Raw genomic sequence first — 25,051 nt, forward strand, 5'->3', positions numbered from 1 at the left:
AAGTGCCTTGCTCAAGGACACACACAATGCCTCAGCCAAGGCTCGAACTAGCGACCTTCAGATCACTAGACGAACGCCTTAACCACTTGGCCACGAGCCAACACTTTTGACTCCTCATGAATGTACAGGGAAAGTGCTCTTGCCTACTAAATACTTGTTGATTGCTGTTGAGTTGTCATCGACTCACGGCAAGTCTATGGAGAGTGCAGTTGTCCATAGGGTTTTTGAGTCAAGATATAGAAGCTGATTGCCGAGCCTTTCTTCTGCACAGATACTGCTGCCGCCCAGGTTGGGACCTGGTCGGAGATGGCCTGTCTGTGTGTGTTGTGGGGTAACAGAATTGGGAGAAATGTACATAATTCACAACCGCCAACATTGAGTTGGGGTTTCACTTTAAGAGGCTGGTCTGCTGTGATGACGTTATTACATAAAAATTTTTAGTGTGCTTTTGTATTAAGGTTTTGGAGTTCAATAAAATGTGTTACGAGTTTCATGATCATAAAACGCCTCACTTTGTTTTACCTGTGGAAACTTACGTAGGTGACCCTGATACTCCAGGGCAATTCCAGAGTTATTGAACATGTCGGCTAATGCAGACACTCTGAAACTGCCAGAGATTTGGGAGCAAAATGCCGTTGCTTGGTTTGTGTGAGCTGAAGCCCAGTTCACTTTGTCAGAAACCTCTGCCAACGACACCAAATTCTACTACTTGGCAGTGTCACTCAGTAATTTCACAGCTGTGAGAGTGGAGAGTCTGCTCAAACAGCTGCCTGAACACGATAAATAACCGATCACTGAAAACTCACCTTTTACAGACTTTTGGACCTTAGGAGCCTGAACGCGCCAAACAGTTTCTCTTCTTAGTCTTAGTCATAGTCATACTTTTTTGATCCCGGGGGAAATTGGTTTTCGATACAGTTGCACCATAAATAATAAATAGCAATAGAAATAGTAATAGTAATATCACTATTAGTAAATAGTAATAGTCATAGAAATAATAAATAGTAATAGAATAGTAATAGAAAATAATAATAAATAGTTAAATAGTAATATGTAAATTATGCCAGTAAATTATGAAATAAGTCCAGGACCAGCCTATTGGCTCAGGGTGTCTGACCCTCCAAGGGAGGAATTGTAAAGTTTGATGGCCACAGGCAGGAATGACTTCCTATGACGCTCTGTGTTGCATCTCGGTGGAATGAGTCTCTGGCTGAATGTACTCCTGTGCCCAACCAGTACATTATGTAGTGGATGGGAGACATTGTCCAAGATGGCATGCAACTTGGACAGCATCCTCTTTTCAGACACCACCGTCAAAGAGTCAAGTTCCATCCCCACAACATCACTGGCCTTACGAATGAGTTTGCTGATTCTGTTGGTGTCTGCTACCCTCAGCCTGCTGCCCCAGCACACAACAGCAAACATGATAGCACTGGCCACAACAGACTCTTACCCAGTCTTAGTGATGCTAGGCCTTCAGAGCTTATGGATCACATCCTTGTTTTATTTTTGAAGAATTCTTCATGCAGCAAATGCCTGATCCAGTTTGCATAGTCCTCGCTAATGCACTTGTGCTGGACTATAGGGAGCCCACTAAAATGGTTGATAGTCTACAGCAGTGCTTCATTCCTCCTCCTTTCTCTACCTCAATAAGCCCTCAACATAAGCACCCCTGCGGCTGTGAAACAGACGATGCGGGACTTGTATTTTTACCACGCTCGCTTTGGTACGAATGCCAAGAAGTGCCAACTGGCTTGCAGCTTTGACAGTGTCAACGCATCAGGACATCAGAGGTCTGTGAACACCAGGGTTGTCTACCGTTCATTATTGATACACTTCAGGGCGATGCCTCTGTGTGACACAGTGGCTCAAATGGATGTCAGTAGCATTGTCTACTGATGAGAAGGCAAAGAGCAACAAGACCTTGTTTGAGGCTGCCAAATGCAACAGGATCCAGACTTACGGGACTCGATGAACTTCTGGCTTGTGGATGTCAAGGACTTTGGGTCGCTACCCTGCTCCCCGAGTAAGCTCCCCACAATAACTCTGTCAAGCACATGCACCACTGCGTGTGTGTTTACTCGGCTGCTGGGTGAATTCCCAAACCTCACCAAGCCCACATTCTCTACCACAGTCACAAAATATGGGGCCGAGCACCACGTTTCCACAACTGGCCCTCCAGTCCATGCCCGCATGTGTAGACTGGACCCAAAAAAGCTGGAAACTGCAAAGGCTGAGTTTGCCAACATGGAAAGACTTGGCATTGTACGCCAGTCATATAGCCACTAGGCTTCACCCCTCCATATGATGCCTAAGTCCAATAATTGTTGCCAGCCATATAGTGATTGCCAACGCCTTTGCGAGGCTACTATAAGACCATAGGAGCAGAATTAGGCTATTCAACCCATCGAGTCTGCTCTGCCATTCCATTATGGGGATCCCAGATCCCACCCAACTCCATACACCAGCCTTCTCACCATACCCTTTGATGCCCTGACCGATCAGAAAATGATTAACTTCCGCCTTAAATATACCCACGGACTTGGCCTCCACTGCAGCCTGTGGCAGAGCATTCTGCAGATTCACTCCTCTCTGACTAAAAAAATTCCTCCTAACCTCTGTTCTAAAGGGTTGCCTCTCAATTTTGAGGCTGATCCCTCTAGTTCTGAATGCCCCCACCATAGGCTGAGTGTGGAGAGGATGTTTCTTTTCTAGTCCTTTCAACATTTGGTAGGTTTCAGTGAGATATCACCGTATTCTTCTAAATTCCAGTGAGTACAGGCCCAAAGCTGCCAAATGCTCCACATATGTTAGCCCCTTCATTCCTGGAATCATCTTCATGAACCTCCTCTAGACTCTCTCCAATGACAACACATCCTTTCTAAGATAAGAGGCCTAAAACTGTTGACAATACTCCAAGTGTGGCCTGCCTAGTGTCTTATAAAACCTCAGCATTATCTCCTTGCTCTTATATTCTATTCCCCTTGAAATAAGTGCCAACAATGCCTTCTTTACCATAGACTCAACCTGTAAATTAACATTCTGTGAGTCTTGCATGAGGACTCCTAAGTCCTTCTGCAACTCTGATGTTTGAATTTTTTCCCCCATTTAGATAATAGTCTGCACAATTGTTCCTTTTACCAAAATGCGTGATCATACATTTCCCAACATTGTATTCCACTGGCCACATTTTCGCCCATTCTTCCAATTTGTTTGTCCTGCTGCAATTGCATTTCTTCCTCAGCACTACCTACCCCTCCACATATCTTCATATCATCTACAAACTTTGCCACAAAGCTATCAATTCCATGATCTAAATCACTGACAAACAATGTGAAAGGTAGTGGTCCCAATACTGACCCCTGAGGAACACCACTAGACACTGGCAACCACCCCTGATCGTTACCCAGTCCCACATATCCAAGACTTTTCGGCTTTCTTAGCTGGAAAGTTAATCTTTTCCAAAGTCGATCTAGTTATGGGCTACCATCAGGTGCCTGTGTGCTCTGAGGACATTCCCTAAACAGCAGTGATAATCCTGTTTGGCCTTTTTAAGTTTTGGCGCATGCTATTTGGACTGAAAAATGCAACACAGACTTTTGAACAGCTGATGGACTCTGTAATAAAAGAGTTAGATTTTCTTTTTGTTTACTTGGATGACATAATTGTTACCAGTGAGTCAAAATTTGAACACGTATCTCATCTCTGCACACTTTTCAAGCACTTAAGCCAACACAAGTTGACTCTTAACACTACAAGATGCCATTTGGGTTGTCACCCATTGACTTCCTCAGCCATTGCATCTGGTCTGATGGGACGACGTTGTTACATGAGGGTTTTGTTTTTAGCACACTTTTGGGTTTAGGTTGTAGAGTTGAATAAGATGTGCTACAGGTCTCATTAAGCATAAAAGACCTCACTTCATTTTATTTGCAGAAACCTAGTGTGAGTGGGTGGATGTGTGGGTGAGAAATGGGTTTTGCTTTTGAAAAACAGAGGGCTCTGTGGGAGGGAAATGCTAGATTGACCATAGAGTTGGAAGAAAGGTTGGCACAACCTCATGGGCTGAAGGGCCTGTACTGTACTGTACTACTCTATGTTATACTGAAACTTGTCAGGCCACCAGTGGAGTGTGATATCCACTTCCGGACACCACACTTTTGAAAGGATGTTTACATCCTGAAGGGAGTGAGACTTCCTGGAATGGTTCCAGGGCTGAGGAATTTCAGCTCCAGCAGGCAAAACTAGAGGAGCTGTGATCATTCTTCTGGGAGGAATGGAGGTGGAGACAAGGTTATCAAAGTAGAAGATCATGGCTGGTTGAGATTGGGTGTTGGAAGGGAAGTGTTCCAATCAGTGGGTGCTTCACGCATCAATGTTGAGCACCTTTGCTCCATCCGCCACAGAACGTGGCTTTTCCAGTGGTCACTCATGTTAATTCTGCTTCTCATTCCCATTTCCACATGTCTATCCATGGCCTCCTCCACTGCTATGATGAAGCCACTCTCAGGATTCTGTAAGGGTGGTCTCCAACCTGATGGCATGAACATTGATTTCTCTAACGGCTGGTAATTTCTCTTCCTACCCCTTTCCCTTCACTCTTTTTCTATTCCCCATTCTGGTGCCCCTCTTACCCCTTTTCTTCTCATCTGCCCATTACCTCCCTCTGGTGCCCCCCCTCTTCCTTCCCTTTCTTCCATGATCTACTCTTCTCTCCAATCAGATTCCTCCTTCTTTAGCCCTTTACCTCTTCCACCTATCACCTCCCAGTTTCTCACTTCATTCCCTCCCTCACCTGGTCTCACCTCTCTCTACCTTCAACCCGGAGAAGTGTGAGGTGGTACACTTCGGAAGGACAAACTTCAAGGCAGAGTACAAAGTAAATGGCAGGATACTTGGTAGTGTGGAGGAGCAGAGGGATCTGGGGGTACATGTCCACAGATCCCTGAAAGTTGCCTCACAGGTGGATAGGGTAGTTAAGAAAGCTTATGGGGTGTTAGTTTTCATAAGTCGAGGGATAGAGTTTAAGAGTCACGATGTAATGATGCAGCTCTATAAAACTCTGGTTAGGCCACACTTGGAGTACTGTGTCCAGTTCTGGTCACCTCACTATAGGAAGGATGTGGAAGCATTGGAAAGGGTACAGAGATTTACCAGGATGCTGCCCGGTTTAGAGAGTATGCATTATGATCAGAGATCAAGGGAGCTAGGGCTTTATTCTTTGGAGAGAAGGAGAATGAGAGGAGACGTGATAGAGGTGTACAAGATAATAAGAGGAATAGATAGAGTGGATAGCCAGCGCCTCTTCGCCAGGGCACCACTGCTCTATACAAAAAGACATGGCTTTAAGGTAAGGGGTGGGAAGTTCAAGGGGGATATTAGAGGAAGGTTTTTTACTCAGAGAGTGGTTGGTGCGTGGAATGCAGTGCCTGAGTCAGTGGTGGAGGCAGATACACTCGTGAAGTTTAAGAGACTACTAGACAGGTATATGGAGGAATTTAAGGTGGGGGCTTATATGGGAGGGAGGGTTTGAGGGTTGGCACAACATTGTGGGCTGAAGGGCCTGTCCTGTGCTGTACTATTCTATGTTCTATGTTCATGTTCTGCCTTCTACCTCCTTCCTTTCCAGTCCCGATGAAGGATCCCTGCCTGAAATGTCAACCGTTTATTCCTTTCCATAGATGTTGCCTGACCTGCCGGGTTCCTCCAGCATTTTGTTTATGTTGATAAGGGACACAAGTATCAACTGCTGGGCAGAAGAGCAATGTGAGAGAGACTTTACTAGACACAGTGATGATGGTGTGTGACTCTGTCTGGAGGAGAGGAGAAAACAGTTTAATTCAGAGCCTTTATACACCATTTGGACAGACAGCTAGGAGAGAGTACAGGACAGGGGAATGGAGAGAATTGCTATGCTTAGAGCAGCCAGAATTTGAGGGAGCTTTAGCACCATAACAATTCTAATATAATAACAATTTTCAAAAATACTTAGAATCACATTTCTAGTTCTATGCATGCCAGAGAGATTCGAAGAATGACTGTTGGTAGGGCCTCAGCAGCTGTCAAAGCCATTCTGTGAATGCAGGCAGTCTCTGAACTCTGGGAGAGGCCCTGGGCTGTCCCAGGACATTGAGCTGGGAAACGCCTTCCCAAATTGGGATGATACACAGGACCACGCTAGAAGGGATAGCGGTATTCCGATGCAAATGGCTGCAGTATTGGTGACTGTAGAGGATCAGCCTTACTATTTAACAGCAGCTTGAACCTCTCAGGAATCGCTGAGCAGGCAGCGATTAACTATTCTCTCTTTCAGACCCTGAAAGCGCGGAACTGCCAAGCGATCTTGGATTGGATAATGATCAGGGAATTATACTTCCTCCTGTCACTCCTCCAATATACATCAGCAGGTCAGACATGTTTACGGCTGGCAGTTTGTGTGCAAAATCATTTTCTCTGAGCTGTGATGGGACTGTGATTTCATCAGAAGCCAAGTGAACTAACTCCGCTACCATCACCCCTTCTCTATGTTGACCTGTACCACCTCTGGGCTAGTCACATTACAATTCTCATCTGGCGTTTCAAATCCTTCACACTGTGCCTCCCTATATCTCAGTGTCCCCACTCTCCAGACCCTGCACCCCTTCTGTGCACGGTGAATATCTCCAGCCCCTACACCCCTCCCATCTCAGTGGCTCCCTCTGTCCCCTATACCCTTTACTGTCACTGTGACTTCCCCCATCCCCTACACCCCTTCGTGTCTCAGTGGCTCCCCTGTCCCCTATACCCTTTGGGGTCTTGCAGTCTTATTACTGTTACTATGAATCCTCCTCCACTCTCACAAGCTGTCATTGAAAGAATTCATTGAGAGCTTGACCCACATAGAAATCTAGAAACATAAAAAACCTACAGCTCAATACAGGCCCTTAGGCCAAAAATGTTGTGCGGAATATGTCCCAACCTTGGAAATTACGAGGCTTACCCACAGCCCTCTATTTTTCTAAGCTCCATGTACCTATCCAAAAGTCTCTTAAAAGACCCTATCGTATCCGCTTCCACCACCGTTGCCGGCAGCCCATTCCATGCACTCACCACTCTCTGCATAAAAAAACTCACCCCTGACATCTCCTTTGTACTTACTCCCCTCTGTCTTAAACGTGTGTGCTCTTTTGCCAACCATTTCAGCCCTTGGAAAAAGCCTCTGACTATCCACACAGTCAATGCCTCTCATCATCTTATACACCTCTATCGGGTCACCTCTCATCCTCCGTCGCTCCAAGGAGAAAAGGCCGAGTTCACTCAACCTATTCTCATAAGGCATGCTCCCCAATCCAGGCAACATCCTTGTAAATCTCCTCTGCACCCTTACTATGGCTTCCTCATCCTTCCTGTAGTGAGGCGACCAGAACTGAGCACAGTACTCCAAGTGGGGTCTGATCAAGGTCCTATATAGCTACAAATTACCTCTCGGCTCCTAAATTCAATTCCACAATTGATGAAGGCCAATACACCATATGCCTTCTTAACCACAGAGTCAACCTGTGCAGCTGCTTTGAGCATCCTATGGACTTGGACCCCAAGATCCCTCTGATCCTCCACACTGCCAAGAGTCTTACCATTAATACTATATTGTGCCATCATATTTGACCTACCAAAATGAACCACTTCACACTTAACTGGGTTGAACTCCATCTGCCATTTCTCAGCCCAGTTTTGCATCCTATCAATGTCCCGCTGTAACCTCTGACAGCCCTCCACACTATCCACAACACCCCCAACCTTTGTGTCATCAGCAAACTTACTAACCCATCCCTCCACTTCCTCATCCAGGTTATATATAAAAATCACGAAGAGTAAGGGTCCCAGAACAGATCCCTGAGGCACACCACTGGTCACCGACCTCCATGCAGAATATGGCCCGTTTACAACCACTCTTTGTCTTCTGTGGGCAAGCCAGTTCTGGATCCATAAAGCAATACCCCTTTGGATCCCATGCCTCCTTACTTTCTCAATAAGCCTTGCATGGGGTACCTTATCGAATACCTTGCTGAAATCCATATACACTACATCTACTGTTCTTCCTTCATCAATGTGTTTAGTCACATCCTCAAAAAAATTCAATCAGGCTCGTAAGACATGACCTGCCCTTGACAAAGTCATGCTGACTATTCTTAATCATATTATACGTCTCCAAATGTTCATAAATCCTGCCTCTCAGGAGCTTCTCCATCAACTAACCAACCACTGAAGTAAGACTCACTGACTATAATTTCCTGGGCTATCTCTACTCCCTTTCTTGAATAAAGGAACAACATCTGCAACCCTCCAATCCTCCGGAACCTCTCCTGTCCCCATTGATGATGCAAAGATCATTGCCAGAGGCTCAGCAATCTCCTCCCTCGCCTCCCACTGTAGCCTGGGGTACATCTCATATCCGGTCCCAGTGACTTATCCAACTTGATGCTTTCCAAAAGCTCCAGCACATCCTCTTTCTTAATATCTACATGCTCAGGCTTTTCAGTTTGCTGCAAGTCATCACTACAATCACCAAGATCCTTTTCCATAGTGAATACTGAAGTAAAGTATTCATTAAGTACATCTGCTATTTTCTCCGGTTCCATACACACTTTTCCGCTGTCATACTTGATAGGTCCTATTCTTTCACGTCTTATCCTCTTGCTCTTCACATACTTGTAGAATGCCTTGGGGTTTTCCTTAATCCTGCCCACCAAGGCCTTCTCACGGCCCCTTCTGGCTCTCCTGATTTCCTTCTTAAGCTCCTTCCTGTTAGCCTTATAATCTTCTAGACATCAAACATTACCTAGCTCTCTGAACCTTTCATAAGCTTTTCTTCTTGACTAGATTTACTACTGCCTTTGTACACCACGGTTCCTGTACCCTACTCCCTGTCTCATTGGAACATACCTATGCAGAACTCCACACAAATATCCCCTGAACATTTGCCTAAATTTCTTTCGTACCTTTCCCTGAGAACATCTGTTCCCAATTTAAGCTTCCAAGTTCCTGCCTGATAGCCTCATAATTCCCATTACTCCAATTAAAAGCTTTTCTAACTTGTTGGGCACGTGGCCAAGTGGTTAAGGCATTCGTCTATTGATCTGAAGGTGGCTAGTTTGGGCCTCAGCTGTGGCAGCGTGTTTGTGTTCTTGAGCAAGGCACTTAATCATACATTACTCTAGTGTCTGTGCGAGGAGTGGCGCCCCACACAGACTTCCAATCTGAGCCTTGTAAGGTATGAAAATGCCTAACGTAGGCCACTCATGGTCTGAGTCGATGTTGCCTCCCTCCCCTAACTTGTCTGATCCTATCTCTCTCCAATGCTATTGTAAAGGAGATAGAATTATGATCACTATCTCCAAAATGCTCTCCTACTGAGAGTTCTGACACCTGACCAGGTTCATTTCCCAATACCATATCAAGTACAGTCTCTCCTCTTGTAGGCTTATCTACATATTATGTCAAGAAACCTTCCTGAACACACCTAACAAACTCCACTCCATCTAAACCCCTTGCTCTAGGGAGATGCCAATTGATATTTGGGAAATTAAAATCTCCCACCTCGAGAACTCTGTTATTATTACACCATATTTGTTTCCCTATCTGCTCCTTGATATCCCTGTTACTATTGGGCAGCCTATAAAAAAACACCCAGTAGAGTTATTGACCCCTTCCTGTTCCAAACCTCCACCCACAGAGACTCCATAGACAATCCCTCCATGACGTCCACCTTTTCTGCAGCCATGACACTATCTCTGGTCAACAGTTCCACGCTCCACCTCTTTTGCCTCTCTCCCTGCCCTTTCTGAAACATCTAAAACCCGGCACTTGATGTAACCATTCTTGTCCCTGACCCATCCAAGTCTTTGTAATGGCCACCACATCATAGCTCCTAGTACTGATCCACGCTCTAAGCTCATCCGCTTTGTTCACAGCACTCCTTGCATTAAAAGATACATCTCAAACTGTTGGTCTGAGTGCGTCCCTCCTCTATCACCTGCCTATCCTCCCTCATACACTGTCTCCAAGCTTTCTCTATTTGTGAGCCAACCGCCTCTTCCCCAGTCTCTTCAGTTCGGTTCCCACCCCCCAACAATTCTAGTTTAAACTCTCCCCAGTAGCCTTAGCAAACCTCCCTGCCAGGATACTGGTCCCCTTGGGATTCAAGTGTAACCCGTCCTTTTTGTACAGGTCACACCTGCCCCAAAAGAGGTCCCAATGATCCAGAAATCTGAATCCCTGCCCTCTGCTCCAATCCCTCAGCCACGCATTTATCCTCCACCTCATTCTATTCCTATATTCACTGTCATGTGGCACAGGCAGTAATCCCGAGATTACTATCTTTGCGGTCCTGCTTCTCAACTTCCTTCCTAACTCCCTGTCGTCTGTTTTCAGGACCTCTTCCCTTTTCCTACCTATGTCGTTGGTACCAATATGTACCACGACCTTTGGCTGTTCTCCCTCCCACCGCAGGATATCGTGGACGCAATCAAAAACATCCAGGACCTGTCACCTGGGAGGCAAACTACCATCCGAGTTTCTTTCCTGTGTCCACAAAATCATCTGTCTGACACCCTAACTTTAGAGTTCTCTATTGCTACTGCCTTTCTCTTCCTTTCCCTACCCTTCTGAGCCACAGGGCCAGACTCTGTGCCAGAGGCACAGCCACTGTGGCTTCCCCCAGGCAGGCTGTCCCCCCTCCAACAGTACTCAAACAGGAGTCATTGACTTGCCCTGAGTCAGTGCACTAGGCGTGGATCTAATTCCTACACAATGGGGTCTGGTGGATGAATAAGTCATCCAGTGACAAACATTGCTCCTTCTCTCCTCAGCTGCAGAGATGAAAGAGTGGAAAGCTGTCACTCCACAGAATGTGACAACGCAGAGGGGTTTGTGTGCACAGATCCCGTGCCACTATCCATCATATGAGGCTCATGCAACATGGACTGGAATCTGGATTAATGATGGGGAGCCTCCGACCATAGTCTTCCACTCTAAGCAGCTCAGTAAGACTGCGGCAAGGTTTCGCCAGCGGACCCAGCTGTCTGGAGATCTCAAAGATGGTGACTGTTCCCTGATTATAGACAACGTCATGCAGGAAGATGAAGGTTCTTACATTTTCAAAGTTGAAGTTCCCAGCAAGGATTCTTACATCTCTTCTGTAACACGGCTTCATGTTTCTAGTGAGTTCTCCACATAATCACTCAACAACTGACGTTCACTAGTCTGTGGGAAGTAACATTAAATGTGCTAGTTGTCTATTCACGTAGCTCACAAATTAATGCAGGCAAGTGAATGGAAAGCAAAACAGACTCCCTGTTTCTGAAAATCATCCCCATAATATGATGCTGCCACCATACTTTACAATAGGGATGTTGTTACCTGGCTGATGCTCAGTATTGAATTTGCACCACACATACTGCTTAGAGTTGAGACCAAAAAGTTCCACTTTAGTCTCTTCTAACTACAAAACCTTCTTCCATGTTTTTACATTATCTTCCAGGTGACACCTTGCAGGCAAGAATTTGCTTTCTTCTTAAGTCAGGGCTTTTTCCTTGCCACTCTTCCATAAATGCCCTTTTTGCGCAAGGCTTTAGAGATTGTGGAGCCATGAACTTCATCTCCAGTAGCAGCCATTGGTATCAGGAGCACACTCAGAGTGACTGCTTATATCACAGTAGCTCCTCTCACTAGTACCATTCTTCTCCGGTGTCTAAGTTTAGAGGGGCAGTCTGACCTAGGCCATGTGGCTGTGATTTCATGATGGACTGCGCTAAGCTTGAGATCAGTCCCTTTGAGATGGTCTTGTACCCTTCCTCAGATTTATGCTACTCCATTATCATTTCACTGACTTGCCTTGAATGCTCTTTTGTCTTCATTTTGGTTTGGTCTGTTGAAAATCTACCATACTGTTGGACCTTACAGAGAGAGGGGGTATTTATTCTTATGAAGTCATTGAAAACAGATGATCTTCAATTTTCTTTTTGGGTGAATTGGTCAGGTAACATGGTATATTACACCTGAGGAAAGTTAGCGTAGTAATTACAAAGGGGATGAATACTTTTTCATCATCTCAATTTTGGTTTTTAATTTTTAGTAAGTTTTTGACAGAATTTGCAACTTTGATTTTGACTCGACATGGTGCACAATGTTTTGTAGATTAACTCAGAAGATCCTACCTTAATGCATCAGGTTTTGCTGTTCTACAACACTCCTAGAACCCAGTATGGATACAGTTGAATGAGATAGTGTTCCTCTGGGGAGCAAGGTGCATAACGTACATTCAAGATAGCGAGAGAGAGAAAAAAACACATCATTACACAAGAAAACCCATGTATAGTCCAGTCCCTGAGTGACATGCAAACTGATGGTACAGCTCCTGGCAATCCAGCCTGTCATTTAGCCAGTTGAACACTGGACGGCAGCATTGATGAGAGAAGCTCCGTGCTACACCGTCTGCAGCGTCACCTTGCTGCAGCAGCAGGTAAGCTTGCTTGAGGCCTGGTCCTCGCTGCAATGATGCCACGCTGCTGCCTCGTCTCTCCACAAAACAAGCAAAACAGGTCTGTGGCACCTCACATTATCAATGTCTATAATCAACCAGTGTGGATAACTTCGCTTACCTCAACTCTGAACTCATTCCACAAGCTACAGACTCACCTTCAAGGGCTCTGCAACTCATGCTGTCAGTATTATTTACCTTCTTAACATCTGCACACTTTGGCTTTTTTGCTCATTGGTTGTTTGTCAGTATGTATGTGTGTGTACAAACATATATATTTCTGATAATTTCTCAAACTTCTGGTAATTGATCGTTCCCCTCTCGTTCACCATTCCCCATTCCCATTTCCCTCTCTCACCTTATCTCCTCCTCTGCTCACCGCCACCTCTCTGGTGTTTCTCCCCCTTCCCTGTTCTTCCCAGTGCTGATATGGCTAACACGAGAGGGCACAGGTTCTGGGGAGTAGGTACGGAGCAGATGTCAGGGGTAAGATTTTTACACAGAGAGTGGTGAGTGCGTGGAATAGGCTGCCAGTGACAGTGGTGGAGACTCCTGGATAGGTATATGGAGCTTAGAAAAATAAACGGCAATGGGTAACCCTAGGTAATTTGTAAGGTAAGGACATGTTCGGCACAGCATTGTGGGCCGAAGGGCCTGTATTGTGCTGTAGGTTTTCTGTGTTTTTAGCTGTTCACTCGTTTCCAAAGATGCTGCCTGGCTTGCTGAGATCCTCCAGCATTTTGTGTGTGTTTCTGATGATGGTGGTTGGGTAAAGTTTTATTCAATCTAGTCTAGCAAAGGTGTGAAAGATGTCAGGGTAGGCCATTTCTAATTTGTTAATCTTGGCATTAGATACATTGAATGTTACGTTGACATCTACCTTTGGCGGTATGTAAACTGCGGTTAGGAGTTTGCTTTTATAGAACTGATGCCATCTCTGTCCTTTTCTGATGCCACCCTGATCTCTGCCAGGGCTCCAGCATTTTCTCCTCTAGTTTCCCATGATGACCTGGGACATATTTGATTAGGCCCTGTGGACTTATCTTTGATCATCTGCCTGGTTCCCTTTTTGCTCTTAATACACTTGCTCAGATTCAGATTTATTTACCACATACACAGCGAAACGTGCATTTGCTTTAGCAAATCACACCTGGGGACGTGCTGGGGGCAGCCCCGAAGTATCGCCACACGTTCCAGCAATCGGACAATTTCCAGTCAGACTAAAGAGCGTCTTTCACCAAGATGATGATCTTCCAGCACTACTTGATGTCCACTTCAGTCTTAATCCCTACAAACAGTTCATGGATTGGAGAGTGCTGCACAGAAAACAAGATCAGGGAATATATGTCATAGATTGAACACTTTGTGCAGTTCTGGTCACCACTTTATAAGAGATGTGATGATACACTCAGTGGCCACTTTATTAGGAACCTCCTGTACATAATAACAAAGTAGCCACTGAGTGTACATTTGTGGTCTTCTGTTGCTATATTCACTTTAAGGTTTGATGTGCTGTGCATTCAGAGTTGCTCTCCTGCACACGTGCTGTTGTAACGTGTGGTTAATTAAGTTAATGTTGCCTTCCTGTCAGCTTGAGCCAGCCTGCCCATTCTCCCCCATCTCTCATTAACAAGGCGATTTTGCCCACAGACGTGTTGCTCACTGGATGTATTTTGTTTCTCTCACCATTCATTGTAAACTCTGGAGACCGTTGTCTGTGGAAGTCCCAGGAGATAAGCAGTTTCTGAGATACTCAAACACCCAGTTCAGCACCAACAACCATTCCATGGTCAAAGTCACCATAAGACCATAAGACAAAGGAGCAGAAGTCGGCCATTCGGCCCATCGAGTCTGCTCCACCATTTTATCATGAGCTGATCCATTCTCCCATTTAGTCCCATTTCCCCGCCTTCTCACCATAACCTGTAATGCAACACACATCAAGGTTGCTGGTGAACACAGCAGGCCAGGCAGCATCTCTAGGAAGAGGTACAGTCGATGTTTCGGGCTGAGACCCTTTGTCGACCCGAAACGTCGACTGTACCTCTTCCTAGAGATGCTGCCTGGCCTGCTGTGTTCACCAGCAACTTTGATGTGTGTTGCTTGAATTTCCAGCATCTGCAGAATTCCTCATGTTTGCGGTTTTAAAATAACCTTTGATGCCCTGGCTACTCAGATACCTATCAATCTCTGCCTTAAATACACCCAATGACTTGGCCTCCACTGCTGCCCGTGGCAACAAATTCCATAGATTCACCACCCTCTGACTAAAAAAATTTCTTCACATTTCTGTTCTGAATGGGCGCCCTTCAATCCTTAAGTTATGCCCTCTCGTACTAGACTTCCCCCATCATGGGAAACAACTTTGCCACATCCACTCTGTCCATGCCTTTCAACATTCGAAATGTTTCTATGAGGTCTCCCCTCATTCTTCTAAACTCCAAGGAATACAGTCCAAGAGCAGAAAAACGTTCCTCATATGTTAACCCTCTCATTCCTGGAATCACTCTAGTGAATCTTCTCTGTATCCTCTCCAAAGTCAGCACATCCTTTCTTAAATAAGGAGACCAAAACTGCCCACAGTACTCCGAGTGAGGTCTCACCAGTGCCTTATAGAGCCTCAACATCACATCCCTGCTCCAGTACTCTATTCCTCTAGAAATGAATACCAACATTGCATTCGCCTTCTTCACCACCGACTCAACCTGGAGGTTAACCTTAAGGGTATCCTGTACGAGGACTCCCAAGTCCCGTTGCATCTCAGAACTTTGAATTCTTTCCCCATTTAAATAATAGTCTGCCCGTTTATTTCTTCTGCCAAAGTGCATAACCGTACACTTTCCAACATTGTATTTCATTTGCCACTTCTTTGCCCATTCTTCCAATCTATCCAAGTCTCTCTACAGGCTCTCTGTTTCCTCAGCACTACTGGCCCCTCCATTTATCTTCGTATCGTCAGCAAACTTAGCCACAAAGCCAACTATTCCATAATCCAAATCGTTGATCTACAATGTAAAAAGAAGCGGCCCTAACACAGACCCCTGTGGAACACCACTGGTAACCGGCAGCCAACCAGAATGGGATCCCTTTATTCCCACTCTCTGTTTCCTGCCAATCAGCCAATGCTCTATCCACGTATGTAACTTTCCTGTAATTCCATGGGCTCTTATCTTGTTAAGTAAACCTTGTCAAAGGTCTTCTGAAAATCCAAATATACGACATCCACTGCATCTCCCTTGTCTAGCCTACATGTAATTTCCTCAAAAAATTGTAATAGGTTTGTCAGGCAGGATTTTCCTTTAAGGAATCCATGCTGAGTTCTGCCTACCTTGTCATATGCCTCCAGGTACTCCATAACCTCATCCTTGACAATCGACTCCAACAACTTCCCAATCACCAATGTCAAGCTAACAGGTCTATAATTTCCTTTTTCTTCCTTGCCCCCTTCTTAAATAGCAGAGTGACATTTGCAATCTTCCAGTCCTCCGGAACCATGCCAGAATCTATCGACTTTTGAAAGATCATCGCTAATGCCTCCGCAATCTCCACAGCTACTTCCTTCAGAACACGAGGGTGCATTCCATCTGGTCCGGGAGATTTATCAACCTTTAGCCTATTCAGCTTCCTGAGTACTTTCTCTGTTGTAATTGTGACTGCACACACTTCTCTTCCCTGCCACCCTTGAGTGTCCGGTATACTGCTGTCTTCCTCAGTGAAGACTGATGCAAAATACTCGTTCAGTTCCTCCGCCATCTCCTTATCTCCCATTGCAATTTCTCCAGCATCATTTTCTATCGGTCCTATATTTACTCTCACCTGTCTTTTACTCTTTATATACTTGAAAAAGCTTTTAGTATCCCTTTGATATTATTTGCTAGCTTCCTTTCATAGTTAATCTTTTCCCTCTTAATGACCTTTTAATGAGCTTTTAAAAACTTCCCAATCCTCTGTCTTCCCACTAATTTTTGTTTCCATGTATGCCCTCTCCTTTACTTTAACTTTGGCTTTGTCTTCTCTTGTCAGCCACGGTTGCATCCTTTTCCCATTCGAAGATTTCTTCTTTTTTGGAATATATCTGTCTTGCACCTTCCTCACTTCTCACATAAACTCCAGCCACTGCTGCTCTGCCATCTTTCCCGCCAACTTTCCAGTCAACTTTGGCCAGTTCCTCTCCCATGCCACTGTAATTTCCTTTACTCCACTGAAATACCAACACATCACTTCCCCATTCTGAACCTCTTGACCACGTCTGCATGCATTGAGTTTCTGCCGTGTGATTGGCTGATTAAATGTGCATTATTGGGCATTTGTATCCAATAAAATGCCACTGAGAGAGTGCAGAGGTTTACCAGAATGTTGTTAAGTGGGGAACCCTGTAGCTGTGAGGAATAATTTGCAAAGCTTGTTTTCTTTACAGTGGATGAGCGGAGATTATGTGCATTAATAACATTAGGAGAGGCTGAGACAGAGTAAACAGGAAGAACCATTATCTTTGCAGAGGAATCAAAAACCAAAGGCTATGGATTTAAACCAATTGGTAGTGCGATTGGAGGACAGAGGTCTCGAACTCCACTGCTAGAGGGCCAGATTCTCTCATCCCATTGAAAAATGCATGGGCTGCTATTTGAGTAGCGCTGTCCGCTGGGATGATGAGTAGAGCACTGATCTGTAGGAACTGGTCTGGTAGCCAGTAGAACACAATGAGACAAATGGTCAGCTGCAATGTAGTTCTGCTGATTGGATGATTCGCGGACTCGGGATGATCTGTTCAGCCTGTCAGAGTGTTAAAGCATAGTGACAGTCTCCAGCAAACACAAAAGTATAGCACGGTGCCTGAAAAAGAGAAGCCAGCCATTCGACTTCTCGGTTCAATGCCTGTGTTCCTGCCCCATCCGAGACTTTTCCTTCCCCTTTCCATTGCTGCCAGCACCCCCCTAACACCTCCCATAAACTGGTACCATATGTTCCCTCATGAATCTGGCAAATCCCTCCCTCCCTCTGCACCCCTGGAAGAGAAATTCTCCTGAAATCCCTATCATGTTATCAAGGATTGTCTGAGGTTGGCATTCTAGGACTTTGCCAGAAATGTCAATCCCAAGTTTAAGCTCTCCCTTTCTGAACAATCTATGTTTGTACAAGCTTCCCTGACCACTACACACTCCCTCATTTAGCAATCATCCTGTAAATATCCTTTCTCTTGTATGACTGGAATTTCTATTTGGACAGATACATTTGATGATATTGACCTAAAAGGATCCATTTCTCTGTGTGTTAGATTTCACAGATAAACCCTCGATATTTGCTGCTGAAATGGTTCCAGGAAAGCCTATGAACATTAAGTGCACCTTCAACACCACGTGTGAAAGAACGACACCCACCTTAACCTGGATCACACCCGCAGATATACCGACATCAAATTCGAGCAGCGTAACCCAGAAGGGTAACACATTGATATATACTTCATTCCTGAAGCTAACCCCAGAGCTCAAACACCACGGGCAGAAACTCATCTGTCGAGTCAGCTACCCACTTGATTCATCGGAGCAGACCCTCATACTAACTGTACAGAGTAAGTATGGAGGTGGCTCATTGTACACAACAAGATCCCACAATCAACACTCAGACTTTCCACTGTGCTAGACTCACCAGTTTTGTCACTTCAACAGCTCAGTGTGTCATCAGTGTTGCCCTCTTTATGCCGCAGCTCCTCACCATGGTTTCTCCAGTGATGCTCCAATCCCATCTCACCGGTAACACCTTGTTTTACCTGTCACAGTGCAATCTTGTCTCACCAGTAACACCTTGCTTTTACCTGTGACAGTACAATCCTGTCTCACCGGTAACACCTTGCTCTCACCTGTGACAGTGCAGTCCTGTCTCAGCATTACTCCATGCTGAGTGCTGGTTCACAGATGATGCACCCCCCCCAGCCCAAACAATGTGGCTCCCCCAGCACCATGCCTCTAACAGTGCAGCATTCACTCAGTACTCTCCCCAACCTTTAATTAATTTATTTATCGAGATGCATGGGGGAGTAGGTACCTCCGGCGCTCGAAGCTGTGCTGCCTAGCAATCCGTGACTTAGCCCTCAGCCAACCACAATGACCAATTAACCTACCAACCGGTCTTTGGACTGCGGGAGGAGACTGAAGCACCTGGAAGAAACCCATGCGGTCCTGGGGAGAGCATACAAACTCCCTACAGGGAATAGAACCCTGGTCACTGGAACTGTAAAGCATTGTTGTCACCACTTTGATACCGTACTGCCCCTAATAATGTTCTACAGTATTGTCATTTCTAGTATCTGTTTCATAATTTCATTACAAATCCCCTGAGCATACAGTACATTCTCATTACAAATCATTCTCTTGTGCATGTTACCTTCCATTTGGGAGAGCAAACCACCTTCATTACGGGCCATCCTAGTGTGTAGTCCTTCATCAAAGGCCAACTTAGTGTGTAGTCTACCTTCATTATAGGCCATCCTAGTGTGCGTGTGTAGTCCTCCTTCATTACAGTCCATCTTAGTGTGTGGCTTTCAGTGTATTCCTCCATCATATGCCATTCTAGTGTGTAGTCGTCCTTCATTACAGCCTATCCTAGCGTGAAGCTCATTACATGCTTGGACTCCATCACAGTCCAGCCTAGTGTGTATCCCCTCATTTCAGGCTATCCTAGTGTGTATTCCTCCTTCATTACAGGTCACCCTAGTGCGTAGTACTTCATTACAGGTCACCCTAGTGCGTAGTACTTCATTACAGGCTATCCTAGTGTATAGTCCTCCATTTCAGGCCAGTCGAGGCAGAGTGTGTAGTCCTCCTTCATTATAGGTCATCCTATTGTGTAGTCCATTACAGGCTATCATAGTGTGTCATCCTTCATTACAGGCCTTCCTAGTGTGTAGTACTCCTTCATTACAGGAAATCCTTCATTACAAGGCAGCCTAGTGTATAGTCCTCCATTATAGAGAGACTGTATTTGATTTGGTATTGGAAAATGAACCTGGTCAGGTGTCAGATTTCTCAGTGGGAGAGCATTTTGGAGATAGTGATCATAATTCTATCTCCTTTACAATAGCATTGGAGAGAGATAGGAGAAGACAAGTTAGAAAAGTGTTCAATTGGAGTGGGGGTATTATGAGGCTATCACGCAGGAAATTGGAAGCTTAATTTGGGAACAGATGCTCTCAGGGAAAAGTACAGAAAATATGTGGCAAATGTTCAGGGGATATTTGTGTGGAGTTCTGCATAGGTATGTTCCAATGAGGCAGGAAAGTTATGGTAGGGTGCAGGAACTGTGGTGTACAAACGCTGTAATAAATCTAGTCAAGGAGAAAAGGCATTCAACAAGTATGTAAAGAGCAAGAGGATAAGGTTAGATTAGATTAGATTCAACTTTATTGTCATAAGGCGTGAAGGAATAGGACCTATCAAGTGTGACAGTGGGAAAGTATGTATGTAACCGGAGGAGATAGCAGAGGTACTTAATGAATACTTTACTTCAGTATTCACTATGGAAAAGGATCTTGGTGATTGTAGTGCTGACTTGCAGCAGACTGAAAAGCCTGAGCATGTAGATATTAAGAAAGAGGATGTGCTGGAGCTTTTGGAAAGCATCAAGTTGGATAAGTCACTGGGACCGGATGAGATGTACCCCAGGCTACTGTGGGAGGCAAGGGAGGAGATTGCTGAGCCTCTGGCGATGATCTTTGCATCATCAATGGGGACCGAAGAGGTTCCGGAGGATTGGAGGGTTGGAGTCCAGAACTGGCTTGCCCACAGAAGGCAAAGAGTGGTTGTAGATGGGTCATATTCTGCATGGAGGTCAGTGACCAGTGGTGTGCCTCTGGGACCCCTTTTCTTCGTGATTTTTATAAATGACCTGGATGAGGAAGTGGAGGGATGGGTTAGTAAGTTTGCTGATGACACAAAGATTGGAGGTGTTGTGGATAGTGTAGAGGGCTGTCAGAAGTTACAGTGGGACATTGATAGGATGCAAAACTGGGCTGAGAAGTGGCAGATGGAGTTCAACCCAGATAAGTGTGAAGTGGTTCATTTTGGTAGGTCAAATATGTTGGCAGAATATAGTATTAATGGTAAGACTCTTGGCAGTGTGGAGGGTCAGAAGGATCTTGGGGTTCGAGTCCATTGGACGCTCAAAGCTGCTGCGCAGGTTGACTCTGTGGTTAAGGAGGCATACGGTGTATAGGCCTTCATTAATTGCGGAAATGAATTTATGAGCCGAGAGGTAATGTTGCAGCTATATAGGACCCTGGTCAGACCCCACTCGGAGTATTTTGCTCAGTTCTGGTTGCCTCACTACAGGAAGGATGTGGAAGCCATAGAAAGGGTGCAGAGGAGATTTACAAGGATGTTGCCTGGATTGGGGAGCATGCCTTACGAAAACGTTGAGTGAACTCGGCCTTTCTTCCTTGGAGCGACGGAGGATGAGAGGTGACCCGATAGAGGTGTATAAGATGATGAGAGGCATTGATCGTGTGGATAGTGAGAGGCTTTTTCCCAGGCTGAAATGGTTGCCACAAGAGGACACAGGTTTAAGGTGCTGGGGAGTAGGTACAGGGGAGATGTCAGGGTTAAGTTTTTTACGCAGAGAGTGGTGAGTGCGTGGAATGGGCTGCTGGCGATGGTGGTGGAGGCGGATACGATAGGGTCCTTTAAGAGACTTTTGGATAGGTACCTGGAGCTTAGAAAAATAGGCTATGGGTTAACCTAGTAATTTCTAAGGTTAGGGCATGTTTGGCAGAACTGTGTGGGCCGAAAGGCCTGTATTGTGCTGTAGGTTTTCTATGTTTCTAAGCTTCTACGGGCCAGCCTACTGTGTATGCCTTCATTACAGACCATCTTAATGTGTAGTCCATTACAGGCCAGCCGAGTGTGTCGTCCTCCTTCATTATAGGCTATCCTAGTGTGTGGTCTTCCTTTGCAGGCCATCCTAGTTGTAGTCATGATTCATTACAACCCAGACTAATGTGTAGTTATTACAATCCATCCTATAATGTAGTTCTCTATTACAATCCAGCCTAGTGCATAGCCCCCATCCCCCATTACAGGCCAAGCTAGTGTGTACTCCTCCATTACAGGCTAGCCTGGTGAGAATTCCTTCAATACAGGACAACCTATTGTGTAGCCCTTCACAATAGACCAGCTAATTGTGCAGTTCTCCTTCATCACAGACTGTCCTTGTGTGCAGTCTTTTATTACTAGCTACCTTAGTATGTAGTATCCCTTCATTACAGACTATCCGCATGTGTAGTCTTTCATTACGGGCCAGCTGAGTGTGCAGTACTTCATTAAAACCAGCCTAGTGTGTAGCCCTTCATTATAGACCATCCTAGTGTGTAGTCCTCCATTACAACACAGCCTAGAGTATAGTACTCCTTCATTGCATTCTACTGTGTAGTCCTCCTTCATTACAGGCCTTCCTCATGGAAGTTGGCCTAGTGTGTAGTCCTTAATTACATGCTGGCCTAGTGAGTATTTCTTTATTATAGGACATTCTAGTATGTTGCCCTCCTTCATTACAAGCCATCCTAGTGTGTAGTCCTGTTTCATTACAGGCCATTGTAATGTGTAGTCCTTCATTACAAGCCAGCCTAGTGTGCAGTCCTCCATTACAGGCCAACCTAGTGTGTAGTCCTTCATTACAGACCAAACTAGTGTGTAGTCCACTTCCATACAGGTCAGCCTTGTGTGTAGTCCTCCATTAGAGGCCAGCCTAGTGTGTACTACTGCTTAATTATAGGAGAGCCTAGTGTGTAGTTCTCTATTACAGGCCATCCTAGTATGTAGTCCTTCATTAAGTTTGTACTTCTGTGTACTCGTCCATTAGAGGACAGCCTAGTGTATAGTATTGCTTCATTACAGGTCATCCTATTGTGCAGTCCTCCTTCATTACAGGACATTATAGTGTGTAGTTCTTCTTTATAGACCAGACAAGCACGTAGTCCTCCTTCATTACAGGACATTATAGTGTGTAGTTCTTCTTTATAAACCAGACAAGCGCGGAGTCCTCCTTCATTAAAGGCCATCCTAGTATGTAGTACTCCTTTTTTTACAGGTCATCCTAATGTGTAGTCCTCCATTACTGGACATCCTAGTATGTAGTCCTTCATTACAGTCCATCTTCATGTGCAGACCTCAATTACAGATCATTCTAGTGCATAGCATTGCTTCATTCAGGCCAGCTAGGTATGTAGTCCTCATTCATTACAGGCCATCTTAGTATGTAGTGCTTCATTACAGGCCATTGTAATGTGTAGTCCATTACAAGCCAGCTTAGCGTGCAGTCCTTTATTACAGGCCAGCCTGTTGTGTAGTCCTCCATTAGAGACCAGCCTAGTGTGTAGTATTGCTTCATTATAGGTCATCCTATTATGTACTCCTCCTTCATTACAGGCCATCCTAGTGTGTAGAACTCCTTCATTACAGGCCATTATAGTGTGTAGTTCTTCATTACAGACTAGCCAAGCATATAGTCGTCCTTCATCACAGGCTATCCTAGTTTGTAGTACACCTTCAATACAGGTTGTCATAGTGTGTAGTCCTTCATTACAAGCCAGCCTAGTGTGCAGTCCTCCATTACAGGTCAGCCTAGTGTGTAGTCCTCCACTGCAGGCCATCCTTGTGGATAGACCTCTTTCATTACAGGCTGTCCTAGTGTGTATTTCTCCAGTACATGTCTATTCCTCCATTACAGGCCATACTAGTGTGTAGTCCTCCAATGCGGACCGCCTTCATGTGTAGTCCTTCATTAGAAGCCAACTTAGTGTGTGGTCTTTCATTACAGGCCATTGTGTTGCATAGCCCACCATTTCAAGTCATTCTAGTGTGTAGTATTCCTTCATTACAGGCCATCCAAGTATGTAGTCCTTCATTACAGTACATCCTCATGCATAGTCCTCCATTACAGGTCATTCTAGTGTGTAGTATTGCAACATTGTAGGTCATCCTAGTGTGTAGTCCTCCATTACAGACCATCCTAGTGTATAATCCATTACAGGACAGCCAAGTGGGTAGTATTGCTTCATTACAGGCCATCCTGGTGTTTAGTCCTCCATACAGGACAGCCTAATGTATAGCCCTCCTTCATTACAGACCATCCCAATGTGGCATCCTCCATCATTACAGATCATCATAGCATGTTAGTCTTTCATTTTAGACCATCCTCATGAGTAGTCCTCCATTACAGGCCATCCTAGTGTGTAGTCCTCCTTCATTACAGGTCATTCTAGTGTGTAGTCCTCCTTCATTACAGGCCATCCTAGGGTGTAGTCCTCCTTCATTACAGGTCATCTTAGTGTGTAGTACTGCTTCATTACAGGGCATCCTAGTGTGGAGTCCTCCTTCACTACAGGCCATCCTCGTGTGTAGCACTCCTTCATTACAGGCTACACTAGTGTGTAGCCCTCTCTGATTACAGGTCAGCCCAGTGTGTAGTCCTCCATTACAGGCCACCTTAGTGGGTAGTCCTCCATTACTGGCCATCAAGTGTGTAGTCCTCCTTCTTTGCAGGCCATCCTTGTGTGTAGTCCTTCATTACAGGCCACCCTCTTGTGTAGTCCTCTACTACAGGACAATCTATTGTGAGGTGGTACCACACAAAGGGTGATGGCATGGTACCAATGCAGATGACATCGTTAACGGTGGCTAAGAGTTTACGTGTGACACTGATATGCCATCAGGAAAGTTGGGAAGTTGGTTTGTTGGTCTTACCCAGTCTGGCCAACAAGTGATTTCAACCTCACTCCAACACTGTTTGTCATTACTCTGTGAAATAGCCCTGTGAGCCACTCAGCTAGGGAAATGGAATTGTTACCCCACATTGGTAGACATTGACCATTGGTTTGTTCTGGGAGATACCCAGCGACACCACACTGAAGCTGGTCTTCTGGCTGTTTTTACAGATGAGAGTGCTACTATCTGGAAAAAAGTGTTGATCACAGTAGGGATCATTTTCTGCATTGCACTGGCTGGATTTTTCATCTACAGGTACATCCAAAAGTGAGTGTGAATCAACTTATTTAAAATAATCCTTATTTCAGTTAGCCCTTTAAAACACAACTGCTTCTATTAAGGCCAGCAGCTGTTAAGTGGTTCTAGTATGCCCATTAATTAGTGTAAAGCCTCCATTGCTCACATTGAGGTGAAAGATGTGGGTAAGCCAGAGGTTCAAGAGGGTTACTCGAATGTTGCCTGGAATGTCCAACAAGGAAAGGCTCAATGAGTTTGGGCTTTTTTCTTTGGAGTGAAGGAGGGTGGAAGGTAAATTGATAGAGGTGTACAGGACGATGAAAGGCATAAATAGAGTGGACATCCAGATTTTTCCCAAGATGGACATGGCTAATATGAGGGGCTATAACTTTAAGATGATTGGAGAAAAGTGTAAGGGGATGTCACAGGGAGTGTGGGTGCATGGAATGCACTGCTAGGGATGGTGGTAGAGGCAGATACATTAAGAAACTTTTAGGTACATGAATGAAAAATTGGAGGGCTATGTGGGAGGAAAGGATTTGAT

General features: G+C 45.1%; 1 protein-coding gene across 4 annotated transcripts in view; it reads left to right on the plus strand.

Moving 5' to 3' along the window:
- LOC140191988 (myeloid cell surface antigen CD33-like) overlaps positions 1 to 25,051 on the plus strand; it is a 46,200-nt gene that overhangs the window by 17,290 nt on the left and 3,859 nt on the right. Inside the window, exons 2-5 of one of the 4 annotated variants that reach the window (XM_072249894.1) lie at positions 6,314 to 6,407; positions 10,848 to 11,198; positions 17,793 to 18,086; positions 24,441 to 24,537. In XM_072249894.1, coding sequence (XP_072105995.1) covers positions 6,314 to 6,407; positions 10,848 to 11,198; positions 17,793 to 18,086; positions 24,441 to 24,537 — 836 coding nt within the window. The remainder of the gene's footprint in view (positions 1 to 6,313; positions 6,408 to 10,847; positions 11,199 to 17,792; positions 18,087 to 24,440; positions 24,538 to 25,051) is intronic. The other 3 variants (XM_072249896.1, XM_072249895.1, XM_072249897.1) reach the window with 3 other exon arrangements.

Source organism: Mobula birostris (genome assembly GCF_030028105.1).
Source record: "Mobula birostris isolate sMobBir1 chromosome 8 unlocalized genomic scaffold, sMobBir1.hap1 SUPER_8_unloc_1, whole genome shotgun sequence".
NCBI lineage: Eukaryota > Metazoa > Chordata > Chondrichthyes > Myliobatiformes > Myliobatidae > Mobula > Mobula birostris.